General features: G+C 38.4%; 1 protein-coding gene across 1 annotated transcript; it reads left to right on the forward strand.

Moving 5' to 3' along the window:
• On the forward strand, window positions 1–13498 carry LOC308145595 (integrin alpha-M-like). The gene is made up of 30 exons (XM_080517060.1): window positions 1–140; window positions 1863–1965; window positions 2052–2149; window positions 2484–2554; window positions 2694–2808; window positions 3101–3228; window positions 3341–3489; window positions 4648–4798; window positions 4957–5107; window positions 5276–5349; window positions 5665–5785; window positions 6001–6137; window positions 6227–6373; window positions 6474–6686; window positions 7328–7461; window positions 7699–7841; window positions 7947–8101; window positions 8202–8327; window positions 8564–8637; window positions 9619–9760; window positions 9859–9954; window positions 10052–10131; window positions 10214–10300; window positions 10380–10449; window positions 10536–10634; window positions 10723–10803; window positions 10916–11026; window positions 11129–11242; window positions 12066–12176; window positions 12291–13498. The coding sequence occupies exons 1-30, from the start codon at window positions 104–106 to the stop codon at window positions 12372–12374; spliced, it is 3402 nt and encodes a 1133-aa protein (XP_080373186.1). The 5' UTR covers window positions 1–103; the 3' UTR covers window positions 12375–13498.
• The last annotated feature ends 944 nt before the right edge of the window (window positions 13499–14442 follow it).

A 14442-nucleotide genomic window follows, 5' to 3' on the forward strand; every position in this document is an offset into this window, starting at 1 on the left:
CTCTTCCTTCCACACTTGGTGGCTGTCACCAACAGTCACTTAAATTAACTTCCCATGAGCTGAGAGAATAATTGTTTTCTTTATTGTCCAGGGAAACAACAAAATGGTGTGGATAATTATTTCTACACTATTCATGGCAGGTAAGACAAGTTAGTGATTTTAATTTGATAATTTGATTTCTGGGTGATTTATTATCCACCTTTTCTTTCTTTTTTTTATTATGGATATTTATGTATCTATAAACCGTGCTTTTATTACAAAACTGAAATGCTTGCTCAAATTTCTCAAAATGCATTAAAAAAAAAAAAACATTACTCTAGTTATTTTTGATAGAATTATACAGTTATTGTTTTTAATGTTGGTATTTAATGCTCTGTGAATATAAAACTCCCATCTTAATTACTATCATGTTGAGATTGCAACAAATATTTGCACTAATTTCAATTTGGCACTAAACCCTTGCTGGAGCCAGAAATACAACAATAACAATGTAACTAGTTTATAGAGAGAAACTTAAAAAAATAAATTCTCTAATGTGTTTCCATGTAATTTTACCACAGACTATTAAAGTCAAGCTCTAATATATTGGCTAGGATATATAGTCAATGTCAAACTCTTGGACTTGTGGAGGAATTTCTAAATGGACTCAATTTCTGGCCGACATTTCACATAATGGCAAGTGTTTCAGTTCCACATGGAGTTTTCTACGCATTTCAAGTTGTCAGCAAAAAATCTTGTCAAAAGTTGTTTTCAGAAGTGTTTCGAATACTTTGGCCCAATAACATGAGCAGAACATGAAGCCCTGTTTATGTCACTCGATTCAGCCCAGCAGCACCTTTGGAGGTCAAATATAAGTCAAGTGAAATGATCACTTTTCTCACAGGAGCTTCTGAAAAAAAACCAACCCCCCCCCCCCCCCCCCACACAAAAAAAAAGAAAAAAGAAAACCAAAAAACCAACAAATGCACTGAAAATATATTTATATATATATAATTATAAGACAGCAGACTGGTCATGTAATGCATCATCACATCAACTTGTCAATAATGAATGACAAACATATGTTGGCTATTTTTAGGAAATGACATGAACGATACCAAAAAAGGAAGCAGCACAAAAGATGCAACAAAAATGACTCCATCAGGAAATGCCATGCAAAGGCGCCTGCTGATGGGACGTTTACTTTCCGCTGAAAGAAAGAAACAAAGACAGAAAGATGTTTTTTATTTGTGATGCCAGTGCAGTGTCATTGTTTAGAGTCTCAGAAATAATCCACGAATCCTAATATCTCAATTTTGACAGTCTTTCAAATGAAGAACTGTTTGCAGACTCGAGCTCAACCTTCAGAAACAACTGAGTGCACTGCCCTCTCGTGGCTACAACGTGAAGTTGAAGTTTAAGCACCCTCTTGATGAGTATTTGAAGGGCCACAGTGGTGCAGCGGTTGGTTAGGATCCATAACCTGAATTTCAACCTGTGGCTCTACGTTGGATGAAGTGGGACATGGATGTGTGGATGTTGCTAAAGAGGAAACTCACCAGAAATGTCACTAAATGAAGGAATAGTCCTGCACCTGCAGCCTAACATGCCATTTGCCAAAAATAAGCACCTTGTGCTTCCCACTGTCGCTTCAAATGTTCCGTCATTTATGGTCTTCAAGCTCTAAGAATTGGGTTTGAGCACTGCAGCTGCTTCACTTTGTGCGAAGCGGAATGCGTTGGACTCATTTTCCCAAATTCTCACAATTCTACACACGCAATCGATGTTACATACACGACTGTCACTTATTCACCGCAAGGAGTTCACAAGAAGCCGCAAGAAATGATGGAAATAAATGAATATGTCTCTTCTTCGTTCCTCAGTGTTGAAGGCTGCACTTTGTTTCAATATTGATCCTGTGGCATGGAAGTCCCTGAAGAACCCGGCTGCAGGTTTTGGCTACCAGGTTGTACAACGAGAATCGGAGTGAGTGGGATCACAGCGTGTTAAGATATATTTTGTCCTCATGGCTGCTTCAGGATATGTCTCATGTGTTGGTTGTGTTTCCTTAGTGTGCTGGTCAGTGCTCCGCTCGCACAATATGAGAGAAACAGTCGGGGACAAATATTCCGGTGCACCGCCGGTAACTGTGCAGCTCTGTCTATTGAGGGTGAGTTTGGAGGAGAAAAAAAGAAAAATATCTTTCCCTTTTCAAATGAAACACGCCGCACAAGATTGTATCTGTTTCTGGTTGTAGTTTAAATAGTTAAAAACGTTTTCTCATCCTGTTTTTTTTTTTGTCTTTATTAACCATGACTTCTTGTTTTTGTTCTTGCTTCTTCAAATATGAGCTGAAATGAAATATGAAATGAAATGCTTATCTTGTCACTGAAGAGGGGAATTGTTTTTACTCTCGTGGCTTAAAGAAGTATGTGCTGCTAACAGAAAATATCTCTACATTGTATCTTTTTTGTTTTGTTTTGGGTTATTTTTCTTAAATACAGCTCCAGAATTTGCAGTCAACATGTCCCTGGGCTTGACAATGACAACTGATCCTGTCACGAGTAACACGATGGTGAGTGTGTCTCCCAGCGTGTTGTTGAAAGGAAGTCGCTGCAGTCTCTTTGTATTGTTAAAAGTTACGCTTCAGATTATTCTGTTGTGGAAAGAGAAGCATAATCAACCAGCAGGGTTTGACTCCTTGTCACTTCAAGGCATGCGGCCCAACGATCCCTAAAGACTGCAAAAGCATCACCACGTACAGCGGCGTGTGCTTTGAGCTGAACTCCGACAACACTTTTGGACCTTCTGTACCTTCCTCCATCCAAGGTAGAGCCCCCCCCCCCCAAAATGAGACAATTATTCAGTTACGCATTTGATACATTTTGATGAATCAATTGAAAAAGCGGAAAGAGGGTAAAAGACGTTTATTTGTGATTTATAGTAATACCAGAGGGTTTATATGTTGTGTAAGTGTAGAATTAACCGTTAAAACGTTTCGATTTTCATCAATTATTTCTCGTGTTCAAGAGGAGGAAGTGTGTCTGTTCACACACGAACTTAAAATGTCATTTTTGTACCACATAGGAACATTTTAAAGTTTCCTTCTGATTCCCTTTAGACTGCCAGACACAAGCAGACATCGCCTTTGTACTGGACGGTTCTGGCAGCGTGTCGAGTCCTGATTTTCGAACAATGAAGAATTTCGTGAAAAACCTGGTTAGCTCATTTTTGACGGGAGACACGCAGGTACTGGGGTGCCACTGTCATGCAAATCACAAAATAGACATAAATCCATTTTACATTTTGCAATGATATAAAAGAAACATTAAAACACAACGTCTAATTATTTTTTTTACAGTTTTCTTTGATACAGTTCTCTCGAGCGCCACATGTTCATTATTACTTCAACAATTTCTTCACGTCTGGAGATTGGGAGGAGAACATTGACAGGAGAGTGCATCAACTACGAGGAGGAACTTTCACTGCCAAAGCAATCCGACATGTTGTGTAAGTAATGTCATGGATGCATGAGAGTACAAGAGTACTGGATACTGTACTTATAATGTCCCTTGTTGGTCTCCCATACTTGTTCTGGAAATGTTGTTATTTTGTCTGTGTTTTAATTCAAAAAGCAAAAGGTTTTCAACACCGTTTGAATCAGAACAATATTGATCTCAACAGACGTTTAACCACAAATGTGCAAGTTGAAGTGTTTCAGATTACGTTCGCACCACAGACAAATACCACCTGATTTCAATTTTCTCCTCACGAGTGATCCGTATCCGTATCTTTTTTGTGACGGTGTGAAACATCGCAAGTCAGACTTTTGCTCACCAGATACTTACGCTAACCCTCGATCCGACGCTACGCCAAATCAGACATGAGTCTGATGTTTTTCAATGCGGCCGCCGCCTGAACGGCCGAGTCGCATGCAATCTGACATCCATGTCACCGACGTGTGACGTACAAAACAAATTGGATCCCAGGAACAAATTGTAATTGAGCATCAAGACCTGCAGTGTGACTGGAGCCCTATAAGGCCCCACGAGGCCGTGGCTGCAGTTTCTTTTTAGTGAAGTCCAAGTGAGTGAAACTTGCTCTGTCAAGGGTAGACGTGTCACTCATTATTATGCAATTTCAGCCCACGTTAACTTAATTAAATTGAGTGCATTTATAAACCATATTACAATATTGCTTTTAAAATTATTATTCTTTTTTTTTAATTGAGAGAGCCCCTTAGTGGTAAAAATTATTGTACTACTAGTGAAACGAGAGCATTTATTAACATACTTTTAAACAAAAACAAGCAGGTGCTTCACTCATTAATCTCCTTTAGACAATGAATGTGTAATGAGGCTGGTTTACTTGAAATGACAGTGACTCTGAGTTCAGGGAAAGTAAAATGTATATCGAGTACATTTTTAAACAACACATTAATCCATCACTTTAGAATTTGTTGATTGAAATCTCAAAAAAAGAAGCACAAAATAAACCTTGTATTGTTAATCATTTGGAAACACAACATGAAGAGATTAACAAATGTAAAAATGTTGATGCTAAAAATATGACATTAAAAAAAGGATTTTTTAGATTTGACTGGATGAAAAATAATGATAGACTATAAATAACCTTGTTCTAAAATGTGATTATTTTTTTCTTCAACAGTAATGATGTTTTCATACCAGAAAGAGGTTCCCGAGAAAGCGTGAGGAAGATCATGGTAGTGATTACTGATGGAGAATCCAATGATCGGGCCGACTTGTCAAGCGCAGTAGATTCAGCTGTAAAGAAAAATATTGTTCGATTTGCTATTGGGGTAAGTATTTATTTATTGAGAACATGAATAACTGTTGCTGATGGTGACAATTTCAGTGATGAAGCTTGTTTTGAAGCTTTAATCTCTTTTTCTCTGAGAGATCATCTCAAAACCAAAACCACGCTGTTTTTTTTCTTCTTTTCTTTAAACATCCTTAGGTGGGAAACGCATTCACCAATAATAACGCAAAAAGAGAATTAGCCACTATTGCTTCTCAGCCTTCACTAGACCATGTGTTTCAAGTGGATAACTTTGATGCACTTCAAAAAATAAAAGACCAGTTGAAAGAAAAGATCTTCTCTATCGAAGGTACATGCGCACACAAACCTGCTGAGGACTTGTTATGCATCATCGTGTAAAATTTTAATTTGTTCTTTTTCCTTCCAAGCAGTGAGTAAAGGACATTTAGCTGAACAAGAAGCTGCTACGGGAATGGGCTTGTATCCGCAGTGGGTAATCTTTGTGTCCTTGTTGCAGGATCTCAGTCTGGAGGAGCGTCGCTAAAAATGGAAATGTCTCAAGAAGGATTCAGAGCAGCTTACGTTCCTGGGGTAATTATAATAACGACAAATATTCAGGACAGCTTATTCTTCAAGAATCCCACATGTCAACGTTTACACTGTAAAGGAGGTTATGTTTGCCTGTCACTTCATTCATGCTCTTGACACGGTTTTGTTCTCTGTTCTTGTCCATATTTTAATACATATTTATCACTTTTGCATTTGAACATTTGCATTAAGATATAATTGTGAGAAGTGAAATGAAGTTGTCTCAAAAGAGAGAAAGAAATATTATTAAACACAGGTGTTATTCTAAATTTATTGCTCCCTGACATTTTTTTTTTCACACTTCTGTCCACGTTGTAGGGAATTCAGTTATCTGCTGTTGGTGCAAACCAGTGGAAGGGAGCCATCATGCGATACACAAATAATGATGAGATAAAGAAGCCATATGAGCCTGCAACTATGGAGCCGGCCAGTTATCTTGGTAAGGATCACACTTGGCAAAAGTACTGCAATTATTTAGCTCAGTAAAAATGAAGTAAAAGGACATATTCAAGATTTCTACTTTGGGCATAAGTGAAAACAAGTGGAAACATCATATTCACATATAAACAAATGTAACATTAAACTCTCAACATTAATTGTGCTTGTTCGACTGTACATGCTATGATTTTAATATGTACTGTTTTTAAATTTTAGGTTACTCCATGGCGATTGCCACAATCAGGTTGGACACACTGACGATTGTTGGCGCTCCGAGGTATCAGCACAGAGGAATTGTCATGGCTGTCCACGGCCAAAACACCGACCAGAAAATTGATCCTTATCCATGGCAGGTGTGCATGAACAACTCTGACCAAGTCAGCGTCTCTGCGTTTTCAGAATACACCATGTCATTATTGTCATCATTGCTTCGTTTCCACAGTTCCAGACTGGTGAATATTTTGGGGCAGAGGTCTGTGCCATGGACACAAATGTAGATGGAAACACTGATCTGATCCTCATATCGGCGCCCATGTTCTCAGAGCCTGATAGAGAGGGACGAGTTTATGTCTGCGGCATGACTGGTCTGGTAAATATCCGACTGTTTGCAGTAACGTGTAGTAGCCCCGTTTTACCAAACGTGAAATGTTCACTCTCACATTTACATTTTTTTTTTTTTTCCCCACCAGAAAGTTGATTGCCATTTTGACTCTCCATCAGTGCTGAGAGGGGATGCGTATGAGGCAGGAAGGTTTGGCTCCTCTGTTGCCGTACTGCCGGATCTCAACACAGATGGATTAAGGGATCTGGCTATTGGAGCCCCTCTGGAAAACGGTGGCCAAGGCAGTATCTACATATTCCAAAGCGAAGGATTAACAAGAATCAGTCCCACTTACTCGCAGGTGAGCAACTGATTCCTGAAGATATGTTCAGTGTGCTCATGCAGGCCTCGTTTGACATACTGATCCTGACATCGTGCAGAAATGAAGCATGAATGTTTCAGGTACTGCAGTGTTGTAAGCAAATACACAATCGTGTTTTCACGACTATATTTTAGCTGCATTTCATCCATAAATAACAGGAACTATGGGTTTCAAGTGAGGGGAAGACCAAAGAACAATGTCGGATAAGCATATTTAACAGACTGTAAATATATAGGAAGTTTAAGTTGCTGCCTTTGTTTGTGGCTCGAGTCTTCCATTGGTTCCAAGCAATATGGCAATAAATAAATACAAATGCTTGACACATGGCGGCAGAGTTTTTCTTAACACAAGTGGGTAAGCTAAATTACGCAGAGTGGTCATAATATATCTGATTGGATATCAGATATTTCGCCACTGGAGGGACAACCAAGGACTTTTTTGGGAGTAAAATAAAAAAAATTGCATCACAAGTAGACCTACTGTAGATTCTCGACCCTGGTCTGGGAGTACAAAGTTCCTGTGATGGTACTGAGTATTTGGGGGAAGGTCTTGCATTTGCATTGGAGAATTTTTTCATTTGCAGCCTGATTAATGAGCAGTAATTATGTCTTTTAACACAGAGAATTGCTGGCTCCGAGGTTCAGTCAGGACTGAAGTTCTTTGGTATGTCAATCAGTCAGATGTCCTTCGACCAGAGTGGCGATGGTCTGCCTGACCTCGCAGTGGGGTCAAAGGGCACAGTCGTCCTACTCAGGTACGTCAAGAAACCTCCCATCACGCCATTTTTTAAAAATGATTTGCGGTTGGTCTAACACTGTGGACTGTGAAGTCTGATACATTAGAGGTTGGTCAGGCTGTCTTCCATTCCTTGGGTTGGGGGTTTGATTTCTGTCTTGCCTGTTTGGTCAGAACATCAATCATGGATTGTGTCAAGAAACGTAAAAAACATTTTTTCAATGGTTTATTGATCACAAAACCTCTGCTTTACCAGATCACGGCCCATTGTCATGGTAGAAGCAGATGTGTCCTTCAGCATAAACCAAATCCCTACTCAAAATACAGACTGCTCAAAACCTTTGGAGATCTCCGCTGAAATCTGCTTCTCCATGAGCAGGCACTCCGCGGTAGACACAGGTTTTTTACCCTTTTATTTTCTCCACCACAAAGCCTTTTGTCAATATATCTAAATTGTATGTGTCTGCATTTACATCTTCTAAATGAAATTTTGATCTATTCCAGCACGGGCAAGGATTAATTATACCGTAACTCTGGATGCAACCCGTAAGGTCCCAAACAACCGAGCTTACTTTACTGAGAAGCAACGAGTGGAGACCCGAACTTTATTTACTCAATTGGGTCAGAAAGGGTGCGAAAACATCAAATTCTTTGCTGAGGTGAAACTTGAAAACCTACTTGGATATTCCAGCTCTGAATGCAAACAACAACGACACAACATGACATGGAGCATTTTATAATTGTACCTTCTCTCTGCAGCCTTGTCCAGATGATTCCCTTAATGAACTTCAGAATGAGCTCAGGTTCACCTTTGAGGGTTGGCCTTCCAACCAAAATCCCACACCAAGCCTCGCTCAGCAAGCTCAAACAACAACCTTCCATCCTGTAAGTGACTTTCTAAACATAATAAAATGTCTTGGTCTTTAAGAAGTGTAGGAAGCAGCCCTAGGCCTTTTCTGATTCTTTTAAACTTCCATGGTCACCATATAATAGACAATTCAATCATTTCTCACTTCAAGGAATTGTGAACCCCGGTTCTTAGTTAAAGGTAGCCTTACTTGCTTATTTAGCCTTACTTGCTTATTTTGCATGTGTCTGCTTTATTTATTCCTCGTTTGCAGATAACATTTGAGATTAACTGTGGAACTGACAACATGTGTGTCGATAACTTGAGAATGGATTTCAACTTCAACGGGTGAGCACAAACAATCCAGAGTTTAATTATCTATTACATTTTGTGTATGTAACTATGGTGGAAGAATGGAAAAATACAACTTACAGCAAACTGATATTAAGACAGTGACAGTTTCAAATACAACCCCAGAGTTGTATGTATTTAATTACACTTCGAAGAAACCGTGTTACTGGTTCATTACTTGAGCATGAATTTAGTTGCTGGGAGAAATAATCTGGATGAACAATCACAGGAAGAATAAGTAAAGTAAGAATGATGTTTTATGCAATTTCCCAATGAGAATCTATACAAGTCAAAGCCATTTACAACTCCCAAGACTATTTTGTTGATTTTGCTTGAATCGATAGATTCAGGCCTGTTTGAGCCGATATGTAACAATGACCCTAAATGTTATCAAAGTTTATTGGAATAAAACCTGAAATGTAATAACTGATCAATGATGTAACAAGATGCTGAGCCCAAAACTTAAAAACTTTTCAATATTACATTATGGGACAGGCAAAAATATTTCCCCGCGAATCGTGTTAGAATTTTATTACATCATAAAGTGAGTCAATGGTTAATCTACTTGACTTGAACTTGACCTGCTTAAATTTGAATAACTCTGAAAGAATGGGAAAATGCTGGAGTATTTGTTTTATCCGTATGTTGATATACAGTATATGGTATTTATGTATCATTGCTATTTCCCAAGTCGTTTATAGTCTCTCATTTTGACAATATTGACCAGTTATTACTTTTGGGGTTTTATTGCAACATATTTTATAAAAATGTAGGTTGTTGTTAAATTCTATGATATATTCTGTATTTCTCGTTGGCGTCATCATTGCAAGGTCGACTATAATTTCCTCATTTGGTTGAGAACCGGCGCTTGAACTCTAAACATGAAACCCCTGAGTTCCCTGTGGAGACGAAGTCCCGCCTCCTTGCATTGCAGTTTCAATGTTTTTAATCTTTTCGCAATTCTTCTTGGTTTGCCAGTTCGTCAGAGATTAGAGTGGGCATCGATGAGCTTCTGAATGTCCAAGTCACGTTGGAGAACACCGGGGAAAACTCCTACAACAGCCGTGTCGCTCTCACATACCCGGCCGGGCTCTCCTACAGAAAGGTCACAAGTCTGCAGGTAAGACGTGAGGATGACTTCTGAGTCGTTCCAGCTCTCATTTGCTGCCCTCATGAGCCCGAAATGACTCGCTCTGTTTGTTTTTATTTCCAATAAAGGGAAGAATTCAGTGCAACTCTATTGACAGTGAAGGCTTTTTAGAAGGAAAGACAGACTGCACCATCGACAGACCAATTTTCAAGAGTAACACTAAGGTTTGTTACTTTGCTGTGCAGGAGGGTCTATTTTTCTGCACACATCTACAAGTCAAAGAATACAACAATCTGATGTCTTGGATTCATTTTGCTTCAGGCGTCCTTCATTATCTCCTATGGAATTGAAGCCAACAGCCAGCTTGACAGGAGTGTATTTATTTCTGCAAATGCGTCCAGGTATGTCAGATCTACTGCACGTTTTACCCATCTTCATGCTCCGTCACCTTTTGTAGGGATTAATTCAAAATTTCTCTTTCAGTGGGAACCAGAGGCACATCTCTTCAAATGAACTTTACAAAAAGAAAAGCATTGATGTGAAGTACAGCATCTTTGTCACGATAGAAAGGTTTGTGCTGAACAACTGACATTAATGAAGGTGATATGTTTCATCTAATGATGATCATGTTTTTATAATGTCTCTATAGCCTCCTCAGTTACAGCAATTTCACTTACGGGAAGAATGATTTGCAGAAACCAGTCAAACAATCAGTCAAGGTAGACCGTCATAAAAGATTTTAAGGTTATTGCTTTGAGTTTCTCTTGACCTGATAATTCTTTAAAAACAATATTGATTCTTGTAGGTCACTAATGATATCAGGGCATTGAATTTCACCGTGATAATCAAAGTCCCAGTGAAGCTTGGCGACAAAGACATTTGGGCGAATTTGAGCAGTTTGCAGGTAATATATGTCACTGACATGAAAAATAGCTCTAATGTGTCTTTAAAGAGAGAGTTGTGATAAAATGAGCAAAACCACTGGGTTTCAGATTCCAGGCTGTCAAAGTGGCAAAGATCAAGAACCAATGGTAAAAGATTTTGTTGCTCAGATACAGAAAAGTAAAGTGGTGGTAAGTATACCGGTCACTTTTGAGATTGTTACATCCTAATTCAAATAAATATTTAAAATGTGCGGTGTATTACAATGCAGTAGACTTACTGTCTTTTTCGAATGGCCCACAGGACTGTTCTGTTGCCCGGTGCAGAACGTTCAATTGCAATTTGTTCATGGGAAGAATGGACTTTAAAGCCTATAAAATCTCTGCCAACATCAGCTCACAATGGATTCAGCAGGTATTTCAGGCGTGTCATGCATACAGCTTCTTGGTTAAAACATGAAATGAACTTAAAATGAGAAAAAAAAAGTGTCTTTTCCTCAATTTTTGTTTATCATAGATTGGACTTGAGTCTGCTAAATTCCGCTTGACCAGCACAGCCAGGCTGGACTACGACAAAACCCAGTACATATTCTACACAACGGGGTCAAGCAACAACCCTCCTGTTCACAAGGTGAATGCAAGTGTTCTGCAAGATATACATTTTTTTTTCATTAAACATTATGAAATAGTTCATACTTCTTTAGAAGTCACAGAAAATATAACAAGACCATTTCTCTCCCTGAGTTAGACCTGACTTATTGACATATACATGACTATTATATACTGTATATATTGCTGTGACACACTGCTTAACTGTCAGTATTGCATGAGTAAGTTGGCATGAAATTAGATAAGATTAAACAATATCTATCCAACATGAAGTGTAATCTTATCTTAAATCAGGGGTGTCCAATCCTAGTCTTGGTGGGACACTGTCCCATGCAGGATGGTTGCCCTCCAGGACCAGGACTGGATGCACTTATCGTAAATGTTCTGTTCACTTTAGAAGAGGCTGCACTACAGTCTGGAACGTTTGTTGAGGAAGCAACAAGTAAACAGATTAGAGAAGCCACAAACACGCAGGCAGCAGCAGACAGGTTGTTGTTTTGTTTGTAAGTCACGGCTCTCGACACGCGCTAATGTCCATGCTGGTTGCCATGGGAGACGTTTCATGATGATGAGCTCAATCCTCCTCAGTTAAATGGAAGCTCAGTGAAACGGTAACAGTTGCAGGAGCCACCGTTCAGATCAGCGGTAGCGGTAGAGGCAGCAGCTCTTGACAATTCATTTCATGGGACCACATTAAAAGATCCACTGAAACTTCATGAATTGTAACTGCAGTTTATAACTCATGACTGTCAAAGGTACACAATTTGATGCGAGAGTAACTCCTTACATGATGTTTTTCTTCGTTTGCCAACAAAGAGCTGAAATTTCATCTTCTTATATCTCAGATTGAGGTGGAAGTAGAGGTCTATCCTGAACCAGACTTTACCAAAGAGATTGTTGGAGGAACCCTGGGTGGTCTGGCTTTCCTGATTTTGCTCACCGCTGTCCTGTATAAGGTGAGACACTGCACATACACCTGCATGGAGATAATAATTTAATGAATTAACTATATTGCAAGGTCGTGGTGTTTGTTTATTTTTTTTTTATATGTTGTTTTTATTCACTCCTAGGCTGGATTTTTCAAGAGTAAATACAAAGAAATGATCAATGCAGAAGAAGCAGCAGCTGCAGAAAGTGCACCCACACCAGAATAATATTGAGTTCAGATATTACCCCCCCCCCCCAAAAAAAAGAAAAAAAATATATATATAAAAGCAGCTTTTGTGACGTTTGCCTGGTCACGAGTGACGAAACAACAAAAGTAATCACAGGAAGTACACTGGCATTGCATTAAATTATTGTTTGATTACTCAATTTGTACCATTATTCAGTTTCAGTATTTCATTTTAAAACAATATCGATAGTGGCATTATTCCAAATTCATGACGATCAGTTTTGATCGTCATGTTTCCAAACATGCAACCTTTATTTAATGCAACAATAATATAACACTGTGTTTTGTTATATACTGATGACCACAACATTTATTCATAGTGCACTCACAAGAAGACTTGCATTAATCAACAGTAGAAAAAAAAAATTAACTAAAATAACTGTTATTATATATTATAGCCAAGCAAATTTTAAAACAAAAGATGTAATTCACATTCAAGTTTGAGGTATATAAATTGCTGTGTACTTTAAATAAGTGTCATGAGGTTTACCCTCTTCAGGTATACGTGGTCGATTATGAGTAAAACAGCATTGTGTCCAGTGTTGTACCAACCTGTTTGAAGTGTTGAGAGTCAATCAGCAAGTAAATACATTCAAGGTTTTGTGGGGAAGTGTTTGAGGCCAGGCCATTGTTGTCGCTAAGCTAACTGTTGCCATATGAGGTGAACGCCACCCTCTGTACATGCTGAGGATTGTTATGCACATTTGTCTTAATGTTTTATTTTTTTTTTGCAACCATCAGATCTAACTGAGTGAGTATAAACCCACTTACTATTTTCAGCTTCCACATCGTTATTATCTGCATCATCACTGTAATATATTGTGTATGCTGTTGTGAAAATGACTATGTTATATACCAGGAGCCTCTCTGATTCACTGTATATTTCAATCCAGATTTTGAACTTTGTTGCCTATTGTCGGTATCACTTAAATATTCCTGCAGCAATTGTGAAAGGTTATTGAATATATTAAATGGAATAACAGTGTACTTTATTTTATTGTAGTTGCATCAAAATATGAACTGTGAAACAGAATGCAGTTTTCTTATTAACTCCTGTTTCGAAAGGTCCGTTTTCAACTATTGCATTATTTATCGATCCATACCACTTTATCCAATTCTAGGGTGTGAGGTACTAATTTATTATGTAAATGATGTAATATTGGTGTGTGTGTAATACATGTTTCTATTAAAAAAAGACATTCATTGAATGCTTCAGTAGTGTTTATTAAATATGCAATTAAAAAAATTCATTTGTCTTAAATTCCGACAACAGACGTGCAATATAAAGTATAGAAGCAAGAATTTTCGTGAAAGCTGTCTTCTATTAACAGGGTAGATGGAAAGACATTCACAAAAAGTGTCCTCATTAAAAAATAACTTTGAAGAAAATTGTAAACTTCTTTGTCGGTGGCTTTGTTCAGTTTTCCCCGAGTGTTGCAAGTACATTTCATGAGTGCACTGTATTTGAAAGCTGACAGTGTTTACAGCTCCAAATCAGAGTTACATTTTAGTACAATATTAAACAAATCCAAAGCCACAACAGGTATTATGACAACAAGTACATCAAGATAATGGAAGTAGTGAATGACAGGAATATATGAACTGAAAAGACTGGCGAATTTCCTGTTAAGGGCGCAGCAGGAGCTGGCATGTCCCCAACTGTCTCTTTCAAAAATGACGCAAAGCGTGACGTTTTGGCAAAGACCTGAACATCTGCACGGACCGATTTATCTTCATTCTGGCTTACAACTGCAACATGGTACCACGATTCATCTGACTTGCAAATTAGAGGGCTTCCTTGATTCCCCTGTGGAAATAAAGATCAAACAATAATCAAGATCCAGAGATGACCCATCTTAAAGCTTCTGCACAGATCAATTGATTGATATAATACCTGTTGAAGGTCCATGGTGTAAGTGCAAATATTCTCTGTATCAGAAACATCAGCACACGTTGCCACTTGAGTTTCAAGGTCTTGAAGAACCAAGCCAGCTATACCAAGACAAAAATGACATTTCGTCAAACAAATATACATTACAAGTATCATG

Source organism: Blennius ocellaris (assembly GCF_963422515.1).
Source record: "Blennius ocellaris genome assembly, chromosome: 21".
Lineage (NCBI taxonomy): Eukaryota > Metazoa > Chordata > Actinopteri > Blenniiformes > Blenniidae > Blennius > Blennius ocellaris.